This window comes from Xenopus laevis, chromosome 5L (assembly GCF_017654675.1).
Source record: "Xenopus laevis strain J_2021 chromosome 5L, Xenopus_laevis_v10.1, whole genome shotgun sequence".
Taxonomy (NCBI): domain Eukaryota; kingdom Metazoa; phylum Chordata; class Amphibia; order Anura; family Pipidae; genus Xenopus; species Xenopus laevis.
This window is the reverse complement of record NC_054379.1, coordinates 123,201,794-123,228,198: the sequence shown is the minus strand read 5'-3', so window position 1 is coordinate 123,228,198 and position 26,405 is coordinate 123,201,794. Positions and strand designations below refer to the sequence as shown.

The 26,405-nt window shown below is 35.8% G+C and overlaps 1 protein-coding gene across 1 annotated transcript in view; it reads left to right on the top strand.

Moving 5' to 3' along the window:
• rsrc1.L (arginine/serine-rich coiled-coil 1 L homeolog) overlaps nt 1–26,405 on the top strand; it is a gene marked incomplete at its 5' end in the record, with an annotated part of 180,982 nt that overhangs the window by 10,185 nt on the left and 144,392 nt on the right. Inside the window, 1 exon segment of the mRNA NM_001097052.1 lies at nt 20,788–20,955. Coding sequence (NP_001090521.1) covers nt 20,788–20,955 — 168 coding nt within the window.

Here is a 26,405-nt window from a genome sequence, read left to right as displayed (position 1 = left end):
TATTACAGAGAAAAAGGAAATCATTTTTAAAAGTGTGGACTATTTCATTATAATGGAATCTATGGGAGACGGCCATTTCGTAATTCGGAGCTTTCTGGATATCGGGTTTCCGGATAACGGATCCAGTACCCATGAGCTCCTGAGCATATTTTATCCATTAAAGAGCATGAATTGGCTGAAAAGTTGGAAAACCTTTGGTATATTGGGTCCACAGCTCTGTGAGGTTACAGAATCCCAAACCCATTTTCTTTCCTTTTAACCAATTTTGATTTAGGCTTCTGCTGAATACAATAAGAATCCAGATTTCTCAGATTAATAGAAAACAAACATTTTATACAATATTACTTTTTCTTAGAAAATTAAAAAAAAAAATCACTTGAGCTGTCCCTATAGTCATCTTCAGTGCTGATTATTTTAACCAATGTTTGACTTTCCAATTATTTACAAACTACGCATTCCCTCTGCTCTAACAGTTCAGCTAATTTGTACAAGAAGTGCAGGGAAATGTATTCATCAGTAAAAGTTTTCTTCTAAATGTATTTGCTTTGTGATACGAGGAGAAAAAAGGTTTTCTATTTTCCTTATATACTCTTCTTGAAGTTCCTCCAAATTAGATTTTAAATGCCAATTAGGAGGTTGAATATAATAAAATAAAAGCAAATACATCCAAAATGGCCTCACCTTATGGCTAGTTAGGCTTTTGAGAGAACAAGAGGAACCTTTGCTCTTAGCATGGCTTTGAGAAAGATATCCTGCTTAATGAACACATTAATTAGAACTATAACTATTTATAAGATGATAATTAGAGACGAAGCATGGTAAACTGGGCTTTTCCTGCAATTAATGGAGGATTAATTACTGGAGGTAATGAAGTGGATTTTTAAATACATTGAGGTGAAGTACAGAGATGCGCAGAGGCTTTGTGATAGTTGCATAATTATTTCAGGCTGTTTGAGCATAGCTCGTATAAGATGGCTAATAAGCATCATTGCATCATTATGTATGCACTTAAAAAGACTTACCACCAAAATGAATTCCTAATTATTTCTAATTGGAAGGACTCTGTGTAGTCATTGAGCTGTTTGTAGCCATTTTAAGGTTCATTTAACTATCCTTTGGGCCATATGATGGATGGGAAAACAGCTTCCTCTATACCCATGCCTTGGCTGGCACATTTAATCAATTGTAGTGGGCCTGGGTCGGTAATGGATTTACTCACGCAGAGGTCAAAACCAAGTAGTCTGAGCAGAGTTTCTCTTTTTGATGAATCTTGACTGTATTCATTAGGAATTAGTAACATAATTATGTCTGTCAGTATGTTTGGGTTTCTGTGTGACTTGGTCTTCTTTCACCGCTGATAGAGTATCCGTGTCACAGTATTCGGGGGTATTTATACAGTAAAACCATTTAGCCAATGCAGTTGTAGAAATACTTTGACACATGCACTACTTTACTTCATTCATGCGCCAACTTAAATAGTGCTGTATATTTCAACACAATCATATCATTTGCTTCTGATTGATTGGTGAGTGAATGTTTCTTCCCAAGGACAACATTTAGGGCTTTTAAGGGCATCTCCGAGGAATTGGTCATTGAGCATTAAGAGATGAAGCAAAATGAATTTCAGACATTAACCAGAGTTTACAAGTTCGCGGCATCTGTGTGTAGAATGTTGACAGCCGTTAGAATAAACGGATACATCATAGCCAAAAAAAAGCTATATATTTTGACTCTTAACTTATTCTTTCTATAGACGCCTACTGCATTAAATCCCATTCAGGATTTGTTTGCATGACTGGAATGTCAACTTCAAGTAATTTATCAGCAAAACATTATGATTGGTCTATAGTTATTTTTATCTCCCCATATCGGATTTATTATGATATCCCATTAGGAAAGAGTCTGTGAAAGTTATTCAATGGGTACCTTGTCCTGTTAAATGTAATCAAAGCCATCTGTGGTGTGTTGTTAAGGTATATAAGCCATTCATGTAGCTTAAGAAAACAGCGGTGAAGCAAATTGTATTCTAATAAAACAAAGGTCAGCTTTACCTTTTTATTATGAAAAATGTGGTTCTAATCATTCCTTTTATGTCTAAATATGAAGCTAAAAAATTGTTGAACCGCACAAATTTGTAATAATAAAGGTACACCAAGCCTTTATATTTTAAGATTTAATTTTAATGGTTTTAATCTTTGGTGGTAGTGGGCACAAGTATTCTTTTTAACAAGCTGCTGATAACGTGACCTAACTTGCTCTAGGTTATGCAGTCAAACTAATTAAATATACCATTTTAATGCTGAAGTACTTAATTCTGACTCAAGGAACTTGGTAGATTTATCCTCTGCTTTACTTCAGGGTGGTAACCATTCAGGTTTTGTTTGCTTTGTGGTTTTACCTAGGCTAGGCTGGCTTATTTAACCCAAATTCTAATTTGGCTGTACTGTGTCTGCTTTTCAAAACTAATTCCCAAGTTATAGAATTAGTAGGTAACATTCGTAATTCTGACTGTTTCCCATGGGCTATTGGCTGTGTGTATCTCCATTTTAAAACCATTTCAAATCCTTTCAGGCCACAATAAATTATAATAATACCCAGATTACTATACAAAATATGTAAATGGGACATTAAAAGGCTGATCCAGCTTACAACCCTGTGCATAGAATAAATCTTTCAACTTTTGCTCATGTTTAAAGAAGCCTTATTTGTATCTTGCTAATCAGGAGAATGGTTCACAAGCTCTGTATTCATGTTTGACTTCCTTCAAAATCCATCTCCGTTAACTGAGTGTATGAAAATGTGCTTTATTTAGGGACTTCCTATGTATTTCTTAAGTCCCTAGCTAGTAGCGTTGCTCACATGACAGTCCTTTTTTTAAAGGGGTTGTTCACTTTTGAGTAAACTTTTAGTATGATGTAGAGAGAGATAATCTGAGACAATTTGCAGTTTTGTTTTAATTTTTTATTTGTGGTTTTTGAGTTATTTAGCTTTTTATTCAGCATCTCTTCAGTTTGCAATTTAAGCTGTCTGGTTGCTAGGGTCCAAATTATGCATTCATTTGAATGAGACAAACTAGAATATGAATAGGAGAGGGCCTGAATAGAAAGATGAGTAATAAAAAGTAGCGATAACAATAAATGTGTAGCCTTACAGAGCATTTGTTTTTTCAAATGGGGTCAGTGACTCTGATTTGAAAGCTGGGAAGAGTCAGAAGAAAAAAGCTAAATATTAAAAAACTAAATAATGAAGACTAATTGAAATGTTGCCATTCTATAACATACTAAAAGTTAACTTAAAGGTGAACCACCCCTTTAAAGCTGGCCATAGATGGAAAGAATTTGGGACCGTGTGTGGAGTGTCTCAACAGTTTTCATGCCATAGCGATCAGTCGTTTTATCAATCAGACAGATCAGAAGATGTCTAACTGCTAATAATATTATCTCTGCATCTTTGCCTATGTGACAATATCCATGGGTGACTCACTAGTATTTGTCGGACATACATTTCTTACATGGCTGTCTTGTCCAGAACATCGTCTGATTTGTTCTTTTACTACTTTATTTAATCTGAATGGTTAGTCGCAGGTCGGAACAATTCAATATACAATCATTTGTTGCATATGAGCCTAAAATCCGAACAGGCTTGGCCAGCTTTAGGGTAATGGCACAGAACTTGGGTTTGGACAATGCATTGTTAAGTAAATTTTAAAATTTGGTGCTAAAGTGCCCAAAATTGCCTAAAAACACTTGTCAGGTGATGTCATATAATATTTTACACTTTATTTATTGCCTTTAATGTTGTTGAAGGCACTGTGATTTTTCACATTTCAAACTCTTTAATGAAATAACTTCTGTTGATAATTTTATTTATGACTCAAAGTAAAATGTTACCTATGTTTTAATGTAATACTTCTTTTTCCATACATGCATGTGCCATGATTTTAAAGTCCAACCATGTATTGTTTCTAAATATATACTTGGTTGGTAAAATGTCCCTTTAATGAGGCTAATTTTTTCCTGTTTCCAATTTTATTAAATGGTTATCTGTGGGACACTGTCCCTGTTTTAAAATATGCTAAAGCAGTGATTTTCTGCTGAAACGTCTTAATCTCTCTCTCTCTAGCTCTGTAGTGTCTAGTAGCTGTGGTCCTTAGTCTGTGATCCAGATACTGAAGATGTGTTAACTAGGGATGCACCGAATCCAGGATTCGGTTCAGGATTCGGCCAGGATTCGGCCTTTTTCAGCAGGATTCGGATTCAGCCGAATCCTTCTGCCCGGCCGAATCGAATCCAAATCCTATTTTGCGTATGCAAATTAGGGGCGGGAGGGAAATCGCGTGACTTTTTGTCCCAAAACAAGGAAGTAAAAATAGTTTTCCCTTTCCCACCCCTAATTTACATATGCAAATTAGGATTCGGATTCGGCCGAATCTTTCGAGAAGGATTCGGGGGTTCAGCCGAATCCAAAATAGTGGATTCGGTGCATTCCTAGTGTTAATTAGGTCACCCTCAGGTGACACCTGGCGAAGGGATATGCCCCCAAGCAACTGCTTCTGTGTGCTGGTCCTGGTGATATTAAGAAGGCTGCCATTCTCTCTCAGTACTACAGCACCTGGTGACAGCACCTGTGCCTGTGGAAATTCTATATAATTACCATGGAAATTATGCTAAAAGCAGGTCCTGGATCTTAGCCCCCAGAATTTGCCAAATTAATCACTAGAACGACATCAGAACTATTGTTTTCTATCACCATCAACACTATTTATTTTCTAAATAGTCTGTGATATTTATATAGGGCCAACACTTTTCTGCAACACTTTACAGAGATTAGGCTTCTTTCACATCTCTGTCCCAGTTGAACTTACACTCTAATGACCATATCATATTCACACACATTAGGGTCAGTTTTCATCAGGAGCTAATTAAGCAGCCTGTATGTACATAATTTGTATATTCTGTCGGCGGAAACTCCCGCAGGTTTGCATCCTTGGGAATGGTGTCCAATTTGCAATTGCACTTACCACCTCAGTGCTGCAAGGCAGCAGTGCTACCCACTGAGCCATTATGCTGCCCCTAATGAAATGCCTTATGCAAGATGTCTTTGAGAAGAAAAGACTTTCAATAGAGTGGCAGAAATTTAGGCATTAAAACTGGCATCAGACCTATGGATAAGGTGGGCCTGATATGCTTTCGACACTTTTTAATTGACTTTAAAAGCCACAGGGAAATTTAGATGGGAGAATAGTGACCTCAATGGGTCCAGTTTATCAAAGGTCAAGAAGAAATCTTATCCAAATTTAAATAAAATTGTTTCCCACTGACTTTAACATTTTTATAAATATATAAATAATAACAGGTCCCATACCTCCTGAATGCTCGGGACCTTGGGGTTTCTGGATAATGGATCTTTCCATAATTTGGCTCTTCATACCTTAAGTCTGCTAGAAAACCATGTAAATATTAAATAAAGCCAATAGGCTGGTTTTGCTTCCAATAAGGATTAATTATATCTTAATTTGGATCAAGTACAAGGTACTGTTTTATTATTACAGAGAAAAAGGAAAATCATTTTTAGAAAGTTGGATTATTTGTATAAAATGGAGTCTATGGGAGAAGGGCATTCTGTAATTCGGAGCTTTCTGGATAACAGGTTTCTGAATAACGGATCCCATAGTTCTATAGAGTTGTTGAAAATTTTCTAGATGCTTTAGCATTAAAGTCTGTGGGGAAACAGAGCAGGAAAATTCAAGTGACAAATAATAAATACTTTAAAAAGTAATTTAAAAAGTGATGGAACCAGATATTTCTCAAATGTGAGCTGCACTTTGAAAAATCTGCCATTACATGCGGTTGTGAGAATGTTAAGCTATCACATAGCAGTGTTTTGTCAGCAACTTCATATATTGTATTTATTATACTCTTTAAATATACAAGGTATAATGTTATTGTTTAATCCAATGTAGTAATGTAAGATAAATAAATAGAACACATACAGGTATGGGATCCGTTATCCGGAAACCTGTTATCCTGATAGCTCTGAATTATGGCAAGGCCTTTTCCCATAGACTCTATTTTACATAAATAATCCAATTTTTCTTAATAATGTCCTTTTTCTCCTGATTAACATAACAGTACCTTGTACTTGATCCAAACTGAGATATATATTCTTCTTTTATATCCTCCATTTAAAGACCCGTGCCCTCCCCCACAGCGATGTCACGAAAGGAGCGGGGCAGTTTCAGTTTCTTTGTTTGCCTCAAGAAATAAGACTTTTCTTAGTAAAACAAATAGCAAAAAGTAATTTTAGCAGAAGCCCGATATGCTGAAAGGGTGTATACTGCCACTTTAAGAGTGAACATCGAAGGCCTATTATACAGCAGGCCTATAAAAAAAATCATGATTGACTAAGCATTCTATAGGACAACTGTTGACTCTGGGCCATAGTAAGAATCTTTGAGAGCCAAGGTATATATTTACATATGCTGGTCTAAATACAATTTCAGAAAGTAAATAGTTCTGAAGGGTTTCTTGAAAATAGATATTACAATGCAGTGTGATACCAAGCTGCATACATAGGGTCCTGCTCAATTTTAAGTTTCTTGGGTTTATTAAAGTTTAGTAAAACTCAAAATATACATTTATACTGAAGATCTTTTTGGATTTTAATTATTCTAACAAGTTTTGGAGTTAAAAAAAGAAAAATCAATTTTCTTGAGGAAAGGCCAATCTAAGAAATGTGCTTATCTCTGAAGCTCTAGGGATGCTTTCTAAGTTTCTGGAACAATATGCAATAGGAAACCAATTTTCTTTAACTTAAAACATCTTTAACCTTAAACAGCGTGACGGTTTTTTTTAACAATCATAATATCTCCACATAGATTTGGTTGGACCCTTTAAATCCCCAAAGAAGCACAAATAAGTTATAGAAGGAAATGCTGTTATTAAACTGTATAAAAAGTACCTGTGAATGCTGTGAGAGGGTGTTAAAGCTGAATGTGTGTGAATTTCGCTAAGTGTCCGGATCCATAATGCACTTCTTTGGAGACAAAAGAAACACAATTTAAAAATACAAGAACATTATTGTGGGTTTATTATTTGGTTAAAAACAACTGGTGAAATACAGCCATGTAAGGTGAAAATACAAGAACCTTATTATGGCTGGTGATCTGATAACTCCGAGATATCTAAATTGTCTCCTCAAAGGGTATTTAGTGGTTTCTGCTTACTCTAAATGAAAATCAAGGCAATTTCAAGAAAAGAGGGCACCAGAATGACTTTTTGTCTCAACCAATTGAACCAAAGAGAAGAGGTGCCCAGGAGACTAGTTAGAACAACATGTTAGTTGTTTTTGGTGCACTAATGAAGTTGACTCGCTGTATAATAAGGAAATTAGGAAAAACTTAACGTTTGGTTTTTAAAGAGATGGTATACCTCCCTTGTTCAACATGAGTTCAATAAATAGGACTTAATGGGGCACCTCTCACAGCCAAAATCAAACACATATTAACAATCTGACCAGTACAAACTAAACACGTTTAATCAAACTACATATATAGTTTTTTGAAAAAAACTGCAGTTTAAAAAATTACTTACTTTGTCAAATGGGTTCTTTCACTGAGGTAGGCCATACTGAGACTATATCAGAGACTATAACATGCAAATTTCAGGAGCATGCTTAGATTGTAGCAGTGCCTTGAGTATTCTTCCCACAATGCCTAGTTTTAGTAAACTCCTCCACTAGAAGTATCACAAGATTTCACTATCTTGTCCCCTGCTGGTGATGTTATTATGCAAATGAAGGGCACACACTAACTTCCAGCAGGTGGCAGCACTACTGAACAGCAGCTAACACAGAAGTTTGGCTGATTTAAAAATAGCTAAGAACGGGTTGCTAAGCAACCAGAATTTCAACTGAGCATGTGCGAGATTTCAGAGCTGCAGTTAGCTGTGAAGATATAGGTAGGAGGAGCCAATAAAATCCAAGATGCCTGCCTCAGCTAGAACTGCAGTGGAGATAGGGGAGATTTAGTAGAAGGTATAGTGAGCTGATGATTTACATTATACAAACAATTCAAACTCTTTTAAAAATCAAGACAAAGGCGCCTGGCGTGTTTATACAAAGACACTGTTGTTTTTGCTCCCGTTCCATATTGCCTGATGAAGCAGGAAATGCCTGCGAAACGCGTTGCAATACTGTTTTGTGAATAAACTATTATTGAAAATTACCACTTTCGTTGGTGTCTGCTTGGAGGAGGTAAGTTCATTACTACCTCCTCTGAATTACCCATTGGGTTTTTAAGTGCTTTTAGCTATTTTTATCCTTTTGGCGCCTCTGTTTTGTCTTACTACCATCTTTTAAAAATCAGATTTCTTTGAACTTTCACATACTGTCTTCACTTAGTAAATAATTTTAATTATGATTGATGCCCTTTAAGCAGAATATTTTTTGCCTATTGTTTTAATCACAAAAAATATTTGGTGGAAATTGGAAGCTACTCTGTTTGTTCATTATGGGGTAAATCCATTAGATATACAGGTATGGGATCCATTATCCAGAAACCGTTGCCCAGAAGGTATCAAATTACGCAATGGCCATCTCCCATTTTATCCAAATAATCCAAATTTTTATAAACGTATTATTTTTTTCTCTGTAATAATAAAACAGTGCCTTGTACTTGATCCAAGCTAAGATATAAGTAATCCTTATTGGAAGCCAAATCGGCTTATTGGATGTTTACATGATTTTTTTAGTGCACTTGTTCAAGGTATGAAGATTCAAATTATGGAAAGATCCAGATTATCCAGAAAAACCCAGGTCCCAAGCATTCTGCATAACAGGTCCAATGCCTGTACTTAGATATGCTTAGTTAATTTAAAGGTGAACTACCCCTTTAAGGATTAAGGATTGCTAATCATGCCTAGATTTCTACTACACAGACCGCTAGAATGCTATGCCTGGAATAAAGCGAAATTAAATCTATTCCTTTATGCAACTAGAAAAGGTGGCATGACTGTGATGGTCTGAGAAAATTTGCAAATGGTAATTGTTTATGTTTAGGTATTTATCTAGCAGTTATGCATTTCAGTACCTATCTAGTGTAATCTACCATAGCAACTAAGCAATGGTTTGGTTGAGAGACCTATGTATGAATAGGAAAGGGGCTGAATAGAAATGTCGGTAGGAAAAAGTAAACATAATAAATGTCTGGCCAGAGCATTCAGAAAATCACTAGTAAATAAGTACTGTGAAACTTGTAGTTTTTCAGTTTATACCTGCACTGCCAGGCTCCACATTTTTGGTGGTGTAAGTAAACATTATAAAAGATTTACACAAATTCTGGATGGAACTACGCAACGGGGTATAAGGCTTGGAGGTTGTAAAATATGACCACTGATAGCATAAGTCCAAGCATCAATATACACTTTTCTTATATAATTTTTTTTAAACATTATATATTTATAAATGTCATTGCATTATGGCATGCAGTAATTTCATTTGAAATTTATACATTTTCTTTGCACGGTTTACTTTTATTTTATTTGGCCTATTGGTTGTGCTTTGTTCTATATACAAACATTTTTAGGGCTACTACAAACTCAAAAACATAAACCATTATCATTGCAGACAAAGCAACAAGGTCCTCAAGTCTTGTTCTGACAGAATTTATTTTTTAGCAATGCCTCCTGTCTGCAATACCAAGCCTTGCCAAGGTGAAAAGAGTGAAAAATGCAGGCTGTGAAGTACAAGAACAAAACTTTTTTTTTTTTAATTTTTACAACTGATTTTAATGTAAAATCTAGGGTATAGATTGGTTTAGACCGATGCAGATTTCTGAATCCATGGACTATGGCTAATGGTTATGATTTCTTAACAGCACACAATGTTTGAATGTGTAAATAAAAATGTTTGTTATTGCAATACTTTTGTTTAGTGTATAAATAGACAACTCAGATGATAAAGAAATCGCTCCACCGAGTTGTTCCATGTTTGTCACAATGCCTTGCAATTAATGTTTCCTAATCTATGTTTTGCAAGCACAGAGTGACCCAGTCTCTAGTGGAAGAAAGATTGCGGGTTTTGTTACTTGCACCTTTGTACAGTGTATACAATTAATAGTCCAAAAAACAAAAAAAAAAGTTTTTAGTTCCTCACATTTTTATGCAAGCTATTTGTTCAACCCACTGAATTAAAGCTGAAAGTCTGCAGTTCAACTGCATCTTATTTGTTTTATTTAAAATTCATTGTGATAATGTACAGAACCACAATTAGAAAAAAAGTTGTCTCTGTGCAAAGATTTATGGGCCTAACTGTACATTCCTTGCTCTCTCAAATGTAGACATCACAGGCTTTGGGTATGGATACTTGCTCACAAGCTTTTTTCTGGCACGTATGTTGATGTTGTCCATTATTGGATGCAAACTTGGTTACCTGACAACCAAAATGGCCCCATTAAAGGAAAACGATACACCCCGATCAGTGCAGGTTTCTATAAAAAGATATTACATAAAACAGCTCATATGTAAAACCCTGCTTCATGTAAACAAACCATTCTCATAATAATATAATTTTTTAGTAGTATGTGCCATTGGGTAAACCTAAATAGAAAATTGGCATTTTAAAAAATAAGGGCCACCCCTGGGATCGTACGATTCACTGCGCACACTAACATACCAATAAACCATACTTGTTAGGTCACATGAGCCAATTAACAGACAGAGTTCTTTCATTTGCTTCCCAAACTTCTTCCTGTTACAGTTAGAGCTGCAGTATTTCTGGTAAGGTGATCTCTGAGGCAGCATGCAGACCATCACAAAATGGTGGTTTAAGGTAAGAGATGTAAAGGGATAATATTTACTTAAATATATATTCCACTTTGGTAAGACTAATTTACCACTTAATATGATATAAGCTCCGTTACTTAAATATTCATTTTGGGAGTAAAGTTTTACTTTGATGATAAATTTCAGCAGGATTCGGATTCGGCGGAATCCTTTTGCCTGGCCTAACCGAATCATAATTTGCTTATGCTAATTAGTGGCAGGGAGGGAAATCGCGTGACTTTTTGTAACAAAACAAGGAAGTAAAAAATGGTGTCCCCTTCCCACCCCTAATTTGCATATGCAAATTAGGATTTCGTTCGGTATTTGGCCGAATCTTTCACAAAGGATTCGGGGGTTTGGCCAAATCCAAAATAGTGGATTCGGTACATCCCTAAATAAAAGTTGATGATTTCACAAAGGGAAGTGCTGGTCCTGGGATGATTTATTCCAAATTTGAAGTATATATAAATGTGTGGGTTAGTTAAAATACGGATTTGCTTTAAGAGATTGCTGCTGCTGCTACTACTACTACTATCAAGCTGCTGTTATTGGACACTAGAAATTGAATCTGTGTCTACCTTTTAGTCTGAAGAGATCTGAGTGTGGGATTGTCTCAGACCCAGTTCAGACTCTGAACAAAGCTGGGATATGATACAACAAAGGTCCCACTATGGATTTAAAGAACAGTTCTAAATATTTCAAAATGCCTTTTTTTAACGGATATCTAGCATCATCTTATTTTAACAATTGGAATTAGATTTCCTTCAAAATGATTTATTACTCTGTGAAATTTGAGAATATATGTTGTTATCAACCCCTTTTGCATTAGTGATACATTTAGAAAAAGCAAATGGAAGCGGCTTTGACATCAATATCAATCTCTTTCTGAATAGAAACAGAAGATTGCAGTTTCATATATCCAAATGAACGATAAAAGACAAGACTTTAAATGATGTCTTTGGAGGCTAAAACCTCCACAGACGCATAGTTGTTAATACCATGGATGCAGATGCAGCAGCCAGTGCCTCATTTAGACATTTCTCCATTTAATATGCCTGTGATATACTAGTTAAGCTAATAAGCTAATATTATTTTAAAATCTGTTGGTAAGAGTAATCGCATACAGAGAAATGGTTTGGAAGTTTATATCTTATTAAACAGTATAGTAATGATGACCAGTGATTGACACCCAACCTGTGGAAAGACAGCTAAGAAAGATCGGCTCTGTAAAAATCTAATGGTCAAATCATTGAAGTATAACATGTTGTGTTTTTTCGAAGTAGCAAGCATTTCTCAATTAAATTTTCTTACGATGTCTTTCTTGTCCTACTTTATGGTAGAGGTTCCTTAAAGGGATACTGTCATGGGAAAACATGTTTTTTTCAAAACACATCAGTTAATAGTGCTACTCCAGCAGACTTCTGCACTGAAAATCAATTCTCAAAAGAGAAAACAGATTTTTTTATATTCAATTTTGAAATCTGACATGGGGCTAGACATATTGTCAGTTTCCCAGCTGCCCCCAGTCATGTGACTTGTGCCTGCACTTTAGGATGGAACTGCTTTCTGGCAGGCTGTTATTTCTCCTACTTAATGTAACTGAATCAGTCTCAGTGGGACATGGCTTTTACTATTAAGTGTTGTTCTGAGATCTATCAGGCAGCTGTTATCTTGTGTTAGGGAGCTGCTATCTGGTTACCTTCCCATTGTTCTGTTGTTAGGCTTCTGGGGGGGGGGGTGATATCACTCCAACTTGCAGTACAGAAGTAAAGAGTGACTGAAGTTTATCAGAGCACAAGTCACATGACTGGAGCCAGCTAGGAAATTGACAATATGTCTAGCCCCATGTCAGATTTCAAAATTAAATATAAAAAATCTGTTTGCTCTTTTGAAAAATGGATTTCAGTGTAGAATTCTGCTGGAGCAGCACTATTAACTGTTGCGTTTTGAAAAAAAACATGTTTGCCCATGACAGTATCCCTTTAACAAGTGGAAGTGCAAGTGCCCTGCTTGAATGCTAGGGGACTACGTATTTGCTTTCTATAATATCCCTTGAACACTGAATGTGATGGTTATGACTTTATATATTGAGACCCGTGGTATGAGCAAAGAATAACTTTACCAGTGTAGTAGAGTCTGTCACTCTCCATCAATTGGATACCTGTAACATTTTGTGTCCTCCCATCTCATTAGACTTGATTTAATATACCGTATATATCACTGTATATTTAATATCTTGGATCTTGTTTCAATACTTGCAATCATTAAAGTATCTAGTATACTGTAAATGTGGTGCGCTGGGTACCTGCCGTGTTGGGTAGTTAGTAAAGAGAGGCAGTTGCGCTAATTGAGAGTCAGCTGTCCTATTTTCATAAACGTAGCTTTACCACTTCCTTGTGTCATTTCAAGTCTTAAGTCCGTGAAGCCATTTCTGAAGGGAGGTCTGATTTGTTGAAAATTAGACTCATGGGTTTGATTGAGTAGAAATGTGGGTGTGAATTTGCTAAATCCGCCCAATGCAAGGCCTTTTAATTATATCAGACACAAGGATTATCAGGATTGTAGCAGAATACAATACTTTTGTTGATGAACCTGATTCATATAGTTTCTAAACTCCATTTGTAACACTAGAGCCTATAGAATGATGGAAAATAGGACACATTTCAAACAGTTCAGTTAGTTGTGTTTCCTGTTTAATGAGATGTTTAATGACATTGTAATGAGTTTTATAGCTCTTTTATATTCTTAACAGCATGAATTTTAACAACAGTATGGAGCTGCCTTGTGTACACACATTCATTGACTTTTCTGAGCCAGACCGTAGCTTGTGTCCGAAAGCTCTGAGTTTATTATCTGCTGTTTTATTATCAGGAAGTTATATTATCCACACAAACACACAATATGATGTGACAGAAAAGATTAAAAGCTACTTGTTCTTTACCCCATAGTACTAGGTTTACAGTTGTAAGTCAGTGTATTTATTTGGGTTCCTTTTAAAGTCGAATCCCTAACGGTTTGGTCGTCATTTAAATAGTCCCAGTGAGCTTTAGTATATAACCAGTATTTTGCCCAGTAGACTATTAAGCCAGTTAATGGGATGTTTGAGATTATTGTGAATGTATTCATTTTCTTATGGCATAAATAGTTTTTATATGTTTGTGCCCTATAATATGATTTTTATTCAAAAGTTTCATATATTTGGGGAAAATGCTAAATGGCACTGACCTCACTTCCTTTATAACAATGAAAATTAATAGCTTCACATTTTATGAGGCTGATGGTCCAGATGTAGTATACATTTAATTAAGTGTAGTTTCCCCTTGGTTATGGTATGTGTATCTGTTTTTTGTCGCAAATTCTTTCTAGTTTTACAGTTTCCCACATGTTTTCCTTCATCATTTATGATTTTTTTCAAAGAGCAGCTATGAGGATTTAAATCACTTTAGCATGCAGCAAAACAGTACCCATTCAAACAATAAACGCCATTTTAAAAAGCCTTTAGATCTTCTGTCACTTCATAAATAAAAATGTATAAAACATTATGCAGTTGTAGTGCCCACCTGCTAATTAAATGCAGATTTTCTCCAACTTATTTTAAAATCTGCTATTTCTGTTTCAACGCTGTCTGTGCAGAGCCTACATATGGCCCTTGTGAAATTAATTATGCTTATGGAGCAGCTGTTAAATTTAGTGCAACTCATTTTATCCAATATTTTACATTTTAATTGATTAGCTGTTAAGAAATTAGCAAATTAACACGTATTGTGCAGTAAGTAAACTAACTTTTATAGAGATGTTCCTTTTTTTCAATTCTACTTTCTCTTTTTTTTTTTTTCTCTCACTCATATATATATTTTACAACCTGTCAAGGTGTTGGTTGAATGAAAACACTGCTTTGGGCTTGTCACACAGAAAAGGTATTGTAGAACCTTCATTATTTGGTGGGAGACTTGCAGAAAGTAAGCGAGCCAAGCATCTGTGTGTTCTGTAAGTCCGACATTAGAAGCAGACTGGAACGTAATAGCTTTTTCACTGAATTTTTGCAACATATGGGCCTATCTGGATCTGAGAAGCCTTTGATGGTCTTTCAAGTAAACCAAGTGTCTTAACCTTTGCCATGGTGGTAGGTCATTTTTATGGCAGCACACTTTTCAATTAATCCTATTTTAAATTAATTACACTTTGTTCATTAACGTTTTTATGCTAATAGAGTTAACACAAAATCGACTGACTTGAATTCAAATGTCTTAACCACAGAAATCTTTGTTCTCTATGTCTTTCAAAAATGTGATCCTTTAAATGACAAATAAAAGAAGAGGTCCAGCAAATGTAACTTAAAACACTTATCAAGTGCACATTTATCAAGTGTTGAGCTTCGAATTCATGTGATTTTTTTAAAACCTCCCCCTAAATTTGAAATTCAACCAATGGAAATGTATCACTGAAATAGAATTTTCAGAACTCGGACAAATTGAATCCACACGAAAACTTGAATGAAATTCGATTAGAAAAAAAACTTAAATGTCAGGAAGGCTGCTAACCTCTCCCGTTGAACAGCAATTCGGCAGGTTTTAGGTTGCGAATAGTCGAATTCGAGTTTTTAAAGGGCCAGAGTATGATAAATCTTGAAATTCGAAAACTTGAATCGAGTTTGGATTTGAGCGTTTTGACCAAAAAAATTTAGAAAATTAAAATTTTCACTTCAGCCCTTTATAAATCTGCCCCTTAATTGCTGTTGAATTGGAATTTTTTGTACATTTTGACTTTCAGGATGCTTATACAGGTATGAGACCTGTTATACAGAATGATCGGGACCTGGGGTTTTCTGGATAACTGATCCTTCTGTAATTCGGATCTTCATGTCTTAAGTCTACCAGAAATTCATTTAAACATTAAATAAACCCAATAGGCTGGTTTTCCAATAAGGATCAACTATATCTCAGTTGGGATCAAGTACAAGCTACTGTTTTATTATTACAGAGAAAAAGGAAATCATTTTTAAAAATTTGGATTATTTGGATAAAATGGAGTCTATTCGGAGCTTTCTGGATATTGGGTTTCCGGATAAGGGAACCTATACCTTTACCTATATTTCAACACAGGTTGGATGAGTTGGACATGGGCCTGTTTATAATGTCAATTCTGAATGAACTATATTTTGCAGAGCATCTTGTAGCACTTTGCTGTTAAACTTTTTCCAGGTAAAAGGATAAAATATTAACATGGGCTGTTTTATGTTTAAATAATTTAATATGAATTAATGGGGATCCTTTAATAATCTTTAGTTTTAGAGTTCTAAGACTCATATTTTCACCAAAATAAAGACACATTTAAAGGGGTTTTCCACCTTTTAGAAAGTCCTTCCCAAGGTGTAGGAGTTTGCAAATTATACACTTTTCCCAAAACACCTGTTTGAAAAAAAAAAAAAAAAAAAAATATATATATATATATATATATATATATATATATATAATATCAAAACCCTTTAAACTAGTGGTGATCCTATGCTTTTAAAATTGGGCGTTTGTTTTGGGAATATCTCTCCTTTAAAAGCCTGATTGCTGGCTGGGGAGGATTTAGCCCTCAGTGAAAAAACAGCGTTCAATGGACATTGATTACAGGTAATGCTAAAATGCACATAAAATATAAAACAAGTTAGGGACCGCCATACGGGGTTTACCTTGACGTGGTATGGTGGCTTATCAATTTTATGATCATAACTTTGTAACAAAATAACCCCTGTTTTGGGTACATATGCAATAGCATTTATTATACTTATATATATATACTTTAAAGCCTTTAGAGTGCTCCCACAACCCCCCTGTTTTGATATTGTGTGTATATATATATATATATATATATATATATATATATATATATATATATATATATATATATATATATATATATATATATATATATATATAATTTTTTTATTTTTTTTTTAATAAAACAGCTCATATGCAAAACCCTGCTTCATGTAAATAATCAGGCTTGGGGTATGGACACTTGCTCACAAGTTTTTTTTCGGCAGGCATTTTGGTGTTGTCCATTATTGGATAACTTGGTTACCTAAGAACCAAAATGGCTCCATTAAAGGAAAACTATACCCCCCCAATCAGTGTAGGTTTTTATAAAAAGATATTGCATAAAACAGCTCATATGTAAAACCTGCTTCATAATCATATACTTTTTTAGTAGTAAGTGCCATTGGGTAATCATAAATCGAAAACTGCCATTTTAAAACATAAGCGTCACAGTGCACACAAACCAAACGAGCCATACGTGTTAGGTCACAGAGAGTTATGTCTTTTGCTTCACACTTTTTCCTGTTACAGTTAGAGCTGCAGTATTTCTGGTCAGGTGATCTCTGAGGCAGCACACAGATCATCACAAAATGGTAGTTCAAGGCAAGAGATGTAAAAGGGCAATATTTACTTACATATATAGACCAGTTTCGTAAGATTCTTTAATATGCCACTTCATTTGATATAATCTATCTGTTGCTTAAAGGTGACATATAGCATAAATGCATCAAACAATGCATCAAACAATGCATCAAACCATGTAAAATAATGTAAAATAGGAGACATAGTTTTTATTGTAATTACTTTTGGATCAAAAATGTCTGTATTAGCTTGAAAACTGTGCTCAGCCCTCCCCCGTTGCAGCTTCCTGTCCTTTTCAGTATCAGGCGCTAGAGCCACCGGCTCCTTCTGCTTAAGTTACAGAGCAGCAGCCACTGAGGGAGAAGTGGGCGTGTTTTTGATGTCACACTTAGTCCTTCCCTGCAAACATTTGTTAACCCTTTGTTTTCCCTTCCCTGAACTGCTCTTTTCTGTTCCTCTCTGCCCTGTCCCTTTCCCCCCCTCCCTTCCCTGCACTATTCATTTCTCTCCCTCTCTGCCTTGTTCACTTAACCCCCTCCCTGAAGTGTTTGTTTCTCTCCCTCTCTGCCCTGTTCATTTAACCCCCTCTCTCTCTGCCCTGTTCATTTAACCCCCTCTCTGCCCTGTTGTTTTCTCCCCCCCCCCCTTCACTGCTTGTTCCTTTCCCTTGCCCTGCAATAATAATTGGGGGGGGGGGCGGGGGGAGAAAAGCAAACTTCTGTATAAATAACACATAATCTGATACTAAAAGGTTTTCATTATTTTCTGGGGGCATGTGTATTAGCAGTTAGTGTAAATACCATAGTCATTTTCGACACAGTATTATGTTGTATACAAAAAGCAATTAACATATTTTCGGTATTCCTTTGTAACTCCCTGCATCTGTTATTATATGTTATACAATTCCAGCTGCATTTATTCCCTTGCAACTTCTTGTGCCTGATCATAAATTGTTCCAGAACAGCTGCATTTATTCACTTGCAACTCCCTGCACCTGATCATAAATTGTTCCAGAACAGCTGCATTTTACCTTGCAACTCCCTGCACCTGATCATAACTTGTTCCCACCCCTGATTTATATGTGAAAATTTTGATTTGGTTCAGTACTCGCCCAATTCTTTCACAAAGGCTTCAGGGGTGCTGCAGAACCAAATCTGGTTTATTAAGCCTTGTTTTACTACAACTGTAGAACAATTGTATGATTGAACTTAATGCATTTTTTGTATTTCACCATATAACCGCAGCTGTTGAACCAACACCTCCTAACCGATATATTTTCCCTGTTCAACTTACCACAAAGGACAATTTATTCTTGAGGGTTGAGGGGTCTGATGTAAGATTGTGGTGGGGCCAGTGGGTAATTGCTACACACACTGAGTATCCCGAATACCTTATACCCGATTGATATACATCAAGTCTTTTTAATTGTTTTAAACTTAATTGATTTTGCCCTTATGAACTATTTTTTAACAGAGCTATTAAATGTTACGTTTTATTCTAGTCCTTATACTATTCTTGCACCAGTAGATTGTGAACTGCCTACTACAGGCCTGGCACTTTTGGCACTAAAAAGCACTTTATACCTTTCTGTCTTAATGAATTAATATAATTGATGAATTAACCACCAAAACTAGTATCTCTTGCACAAGAAAAAAAGAGAAATAGAAATATAAACAAAAAGTCTCTCACTTTTTTATACTTTATTTATTGAAAGTTGCAATGAATTTTACATAACAATGAATTGATCACTCAAGTAGTGTTTTCTCTTTTTCCATCTTGTTTCACAAATTTTGGGATGGTGCGACAATAGGAACTCTTCTTGGCAGTTCCTTTCTTCTGGGATATTTTTTCAATTATAGAGTTTATAGAGTATTTATAGAGTTGTCAGCACATCCTTAATAGATTGGACGACTCAACAGTATTGGTGTCCTCTTTGGAGGTGCGGATACACACAAACTAATTTTTATTTTCTCACATGCTAAAACTGCATCAATCCGCTCTTGAAAGTAATTGTGGAATCTGTATTACTTATGGAAAATAATGTAATAATCACATATTTTGCAAATGCTGTTGTGTTTGGAAGGATCTGCTGGAACTAGAAAGTTTTTATTGAATGTAACTATAGCCACTTTAAAGGACAAGGAAAGCTAAACCTTTCCTTCTACTTTAAATGCCTTTTCTAGTTTGAATAATCCCAATAACAGTAGTGGCACATGAGGCAACTGTTCAAGTGCTTCTCATTCAAATCTTGTTTAAAAACATATGTTTCCCTACCTCAAGAAGAAATATACAGGGCAACCCAAGACTTACACTATGGCAACCAAAACACAAAGCATTGCGAAAACAAAATAGTTCTCCTATATGCAAAAATGGGAAGCAGACTTACAACAAAACAATGGGCGATATGCAGCCTGACGGCTAATAAAGGCAGCACCTGTGTCTCAATCCGAGAAATGTCTATAAAATTTACTACATAGACGTTACCTAGTACCAGCCTTCTGCATAAAATATATCCTTCCTTCGATCAAACTTGCTTCAGGGGATGTCAAGAAATAGGAACAATGAAACGCATCTGGTGGTCTTGCAAAATTGTTTCAACATTTTGGGACTCAGTAGTTAATCTATCTAGGGTTCTACATACCAATTTCCCTAAAGATCCATTTACATTGCTACTAGGGAGGAAACTATACAAATATACTAATGCAGCAAGACTTATTATTGCCAACACATACTAATGGCAGCCAGACTTATTATTGCTAGCCACTGAAAAAAATCTTCACTCTTTGAAATCTAAAATACTATTCATTGCAGCCAATGAGAAACTTACACATCTCCTTAAAGAAGACATGGAAGCCTTTGACAAAGTCTGGCTACCCTGGTTGGTAGTGATGTGCGGGTTAGGGTTTTCCTGACCCACACCCGACCCTAACCCGCACTGCTGCAGCCCGTGCCCGTCCTCTCGCTTCCAGGGTTCCTTTTATAGACCCGCGCCGACCCGACGAGAGACTATAAAACCGGAAGTTGGGTGCCGGCGAGGAGCAGTGTGAGGTTGGCCCGCACATCACTACTGGTTGGCCCATGAAAATGATCCGCAACTATTCTTAGCACTACACACCTGAACCTAGATGGAAAGCGAACTTTAACCTTGGGGCTTACTTCCAGGTGATGAGGGGTATAACCCCCTAATTGTCTTTCTCATGAAGAAACTAAGGACATATCCTAGCCAACCACAGACCCACATGATGAATAACTGAATTAATAGCTACAAAACTTGTGTTTTTCTATCATTGTTACTTTGACGAATCCCACTTTTAATTTTCTTCTTTCTTTTTCTTTCTTCTTTTCTTTCCCTTCCCTCCCTTCACCCCTTTGTTTAAAATTGATACATCAATGTTGTTTGTTGTTACATATAATCTATGCTCAATAAAAATCTGTTTAAAAAAAAAAAAAAGTTTCCATGTCTATTGTTGTGTTGTGATCTGAACAATTACATAGCAGTTATTTGCCCATGAGGCCACAGAAGCTTAATGTTTAAATGAAACTGCTGATTAACTTTCCTATTTTAAAATATATAACAGGTCAAGATCAAGGCACCGCCAACGCTCTCGTAGCAAAAGCAGTGATCGATCTAGCAGAAGGAGATCTCGCAGTAGATCATATGACAGAGAACGAGGGAAAGGCAAGCAGAAGTCAAAAATAAGGGAGAAGGAGCGAGGAAAAGAAAAGGCGTCTACTTCCAAAACTAGGTAGGTACAGCTTGCAATCTGCTTAGATGCAACAACAAATGTAGTCTTCCATATTTATAACAATTTATATTACACAATAGTTGTTAATTCCTATGTATTCTTCAAGTAAGTCAAACATTGTACATGCTACAAACTGTAAATTATATAGTGAATAAAATACCCTTACTGGAAAAAAATTAAGGATAGCATAGGGCTTATTTACATTCGCAACTGCAGTTGTGGTCCCTGCATTTCCTTCGAATCAGTCGGCCTAACACCACTGGTCATTGGTTAATGAAAGTTGAGTCAATATGCGCTTCTTGTACTCTTGTATAGTTGAGTTCAATTCTTCCTGCCTTCTGTTCTTAATTGAATGCTGCTGCAACTGTTGATGTAGGGGAATTTCCACACCAGGTGGTAGTTTTATGATTCCCTCAGCGCCCTGCATTAATGGGGAACTATCATGAAAATGAAAATGTAATATAAAAGTCATCATACTGAAATAAGAAGTTTTCTAAATACAATCAATTAAATATGCTGTACTGTTTCTGAAATAATCAAGTTCATCTTCACTTTTCCTCTATCAACGTCTCAACGTTTGTTTCTCTTCATTCTCTCTTCATGCAGCAGTTGGGTGTCAGATATTCATTGACAGTCAGATCCAATATATCTTACAGGGGGGCTCCTTTTGCCTATAAGATGTATTAGAGCTCACTCTATTAAAATCACCAGACATCATGTCTCTCTACATGCAGGATTTTTGCAAAAGGCAGTTATTTTATTAGATTTTGTTTGTATTGGAATCAGTTATTTGATTGAGCTCTGATATATCTGCTTGGAAAGGAAGCCCCCCCCCCTATAAGATATATTGGATCATTCATCTGACACCCAACTGCTACATGAAGAAAGAATGAAGAGAAACAGATGCTGAGAGAGGGATAGTGAAGATAGTGAAGATTATTTCAGAAACTATAAAGAATTTTTAATTGATTGTATTTACAAAGTTTATTTTTTAAGTATGCTGAAAATTTTCATTTTCGCAATAGTTACCCTTTAATTGCCGCAATTCAGTTGCACCAAATAATTCATTACGTATATTATAAAACAAATTTCCGTGTGTTATAACAAATAGTGACCCTACCCTGGCCCAGCAGAACCCGTGAGTTCCCATATTTATATACCCACCCCACTGTGATGTGAGAAGGGGTGGGGCACACTGACGTGAGTATATGAAAAGTTGTTCAGAAGAAGTGGGGCAGTAGAAGGTCACGGGATGAGTGAAGGCTAAAGTTCAGCCTTAACCCACCCCAACAGCATGGACCAAGAACAGCGTGCAGAAGTTGGGTCAAACCCACGCAACCAGTTTTGTGTTTTTAACCTGAAAATTAGATTTTTGCCAAAAAAATAACCTCAGAAACTCAAATTTTCAGGGAAAATACAACTGGAGCATTAATAAGTAAATAAACCCCTAAATTTGAAGACCTTCAAGCAGTACACACAAGTGACTCTTTATAATTCCTAAAAGGAAAAGGAAATTCCCATGAAATAGATAGCCCCCACCTGCAAATATGGTAAAATAATGTTGCCTTAATAGATGCAACATCATATATACAAAATATTCTGCATCACCATAAATGCGACCTTATCTGAGCACCTTTTTGCAGCCTTAAGTATTTGTCATAGATGGAGCAAGAGATATTTTGGTTACACAACAACTATCTGAAAATTCGGATGGTGCTAAAAATATTTTATCAAAACTGTCCCTGTGTAAAAACAGTGTGATGTTCCAGTCATTCTGAGTGAAGGAGATTTGATTTAAGCCACAGTGGGTAAGTGGTATCATAGTAATATTGATGTTACTCATTTTTAACACTGAGATCTTTGCCATTTTATATGATTGGTGAAGGCCATCTCTGAACATGGGTATGAAATAAAGTAATTTCGTCAAACAGATGTGAGACCTCCTCCGTTTTAGGAAGAACTATCGCCACAAAACTCTTACTCTTGATAGCTTTAGATATTAAAGGGGGAGACATTTAATATAAATTTAATATAAATTCATTGGAGTTCTGTGTGCACCTCCGAGAGTTATTTTAAACCAGAAGAATTTTGTTAGTGATAGATTTTTATTGCATTATCAGTATCTGTCTACAGCGGTGCACACTATAAATTCTAGGCTGCCCTTGCAAAGTAAGTTATGTAGAGCTGCACTGAGATTTGGCGTAGGCATTTAATTATTTAGAAGCACTTGATTCCATATTTGAGGGAATTAATATTCTTATTACTGACATTAATGCCTTTTCTGTTATAATCAAATTTATTCAGGTGTGTCTATAATTTTAACTTCTCTGTGCAAGTGTTAATTTCTTTCCTATTATGACTTTTAAAATAAGAAATAACCTGGCACTTCCCTGACAGTGTCTATTTTTTATAATATTCTGTTTTGTATACCATTCTTTGTATACTATCTAAAATTACAAAAAATGACCAGAACAAAATTACAACAATGTCCAGACCAGTCACCAAGCAAAAAGTTTCTTGTTATAGTTCTGTATCTGTTCTTTTTTGTCTCATGGAAACAGCTTTTTATTTATTTTATAGGCTAATGTATGTCCCGCTGCTATATCCAGTTATATTATAAAGTAGTTACTCCTTCATTAGATGCTTTCTTCCTTTGCTCCTGGTCCAGTTGGTGAAGAATGTTTTTATCTCTTGTGTTGGCCCAAAAGCCAAAATTTTGAAATTCATGTATTAGAGAAATTCTTTGCAAATACCCTGTTCCAAAATAGGTCTCTTTCCATGCTGAAGGATTGTGAGAAACCAAGGCATTTTTTAAATCAGTTTTATTGCTTTTAACATAACACAAAACAAAAGAAAAAGAGAATCATAACTAGGGATGCACCGAATACAGGATTCGGTTCGGGATTCGGCCAGGATTCTGACTTTTTCAGCAGGGTTCGGATTCGGCCGAATCCTTCTGCCCAGCCGAACCGAATCAAATTCGAATTTGCATATGCAAATTAGGGGCAGGGAGGGAAATCGCGTGACTTTTTGTCAGAAAACAAAGAAGTAAAAAATGTTTTCCCCTTCCCACCCCTAATTTGCATATGCAAATTAGGGTTCAGATACGGTTCGTTATATGGCCGAATCTTTTGCAAAGGATTCAGGTGTTCGGCTTAATCCAAAATAGTGGATTCAGTGCATCCCTTATCATAACAAATAAACACAAAAAAAGGAAAATTGGTGGGTACTCTTAATACAGCTCCTTTGTCTGTTAATTACAGTCTTTGTACATTTGCGGTTCATTCCATGATTACAGCAGCAAGACACATCAATAAAAACACATGTCATAGATTGGATAGGGGGAACAGTCCTCAAAGTCCAGTGAGTCTAGCCAAGGTTGCTATAGCAATTCACATTTCAAACCAGTAATGGGGCGATCCCCCGTAAGCCATTTCAGAGCAATACATTTATGTGCTAGAAACAATGACTCCCTCATCAATTTAAGTACATAAAGAGATTTAGTAAAATGTGTTATAATCCACAGAAAAAAATGTTTAGTGGGATGCTAGTCTAAAGGGCCTGTCAAAAAGGGCCCATAGTTTATGGGATAAAGCCCCCAGTTCAAAGGGTACATATTTTCAAAGCCAAATAATTATCCCATCACTCTATATTATATTAAAAATGTCTTTATTCAAAAATCATGTTAAAAAGATAGGCATACAGACCACATGGTATATCGCCTTACGTGTTTCACACCCTCTGGTACTTAATCATAGGCATTAAGAAGACAGATGTGTTATAATGCCCAGCAGACATGTCTTAGGGGAAACGGTAACCTGCCCAAAATGTTTTAATTGTAGGTCCATATTAGGTGGAAGAAATCTGCCCCAGGCATTTGGCACTTAGGGCAGCGGTCATCGGACTCTATTTTAGCCTTGTACTAGGGCCCTTTAAATGTTTGATTGTGGCAGCCTTTCAGGTGGTAATCTGTTCATATTAAGAAAGATAAAGGGTATGATTATTGGATCAGAATCAGATTTCTGGATCAGAAATAAGTGAATATACATTACTTTGGGTTAGGGTGATTAGGATCTACCACTTGCTACTGATAAGAAGAGTGGAAGCACTAGTAGAACTTGTAGTTTACAGCATCATATGTCAACTTGAAATGTATATATTGTACAAGTCCTGCTGCCATTTTTTTTGTTCATTCACATTTCTCACTTTTTCACACTCTTTTCACTGACTGTCTACACTAGTTAGCTTTTTCAGTGCCCCAGGAAAATCACCTATGTAGTACAGGTATGGGATCTTTTATGCAGAATGCTTGGGACCTGGCGTTTTCCGGATAATGGATCTTTCTGTAATTCGTATCTTCATACCTTAAATCTACTAGAAAATAATTTAAATACTAAACCTAATAGGCTGGTGTTGCTTCCAATAAGGATTAATTATATCTTAGTTGAGATCCAGTACAAGGTACTGTTTTATTATTACAGAGAAAAAATAAATCAGTTTTAAAAATTCATATTATTTGGATAAAATGGAGTCTATGGTAGAGGCTTTCCTATAATTCAGAGCTTTCTGGATAACAGGTTTCCAGATAATGGATCCCATACCTGTAGATCATTTTCATATTTAAGGACCTTTTAAAAGATGAATAGTTGTTATTTTTTCAGATTGATTTTAGACAAATAGTTGCAGCAGTCAATAAGCCAGATATAAACGCCAATCCAAGGCTGTATAATTAATAATTTTATTTCCTTGTAAAAATATAAATTATGGATATTCTGAAGAAAACACTGATAAAGCTAGTGGTTAATGTGAAATAAGTCCGATAAGAAATTCATGTGAGTGTTTAATCTGTAACATTTGTAATAGTGATGGACTTGCTGCATACTCAATTTGTTTTTATAATTTCAATAAGACCCATTTCAATGAGTAAGACATATCCCACCTATAGGTAGAGCTTATATTATATGAGTCTCTCTATATACATATGACACTTTTTATGATGATCAGGGGTATGGACAATGCACCTGATCTATATATCATACTAGAATGGATAATTATTGGGTATGACCGTAAATAAATCTGTTGGCAGGCACTCGAATAAAGGCAATCTTCCAACAAGTTGTAGAAATCAAGTAGAAAAGATTTATTGTGTTCTCCGCCTTACGCGTTTCATGTTACAAACACTTAATCATATGAGGTGGAGCCTGCCACCAGATTTATTTACGGTTGTCCGCTCCCCAAGCTGAGGGCTCAGGGCGGTGCACCTGGGCCACTTCCTATATGTGGTGAGTAAATACTCTACTCATGAAAACCCCTTTTTTGTCATATTACAATTATTAGGGATGAACCAAATCCAGATTCAGACTAATCCCATGAATCCTTTGTAAAAGATTCGGCCAAATCCTAATTTGCATATGCAAATTAGGGACAGGAAAGGCATCAAAAAAAAAAAT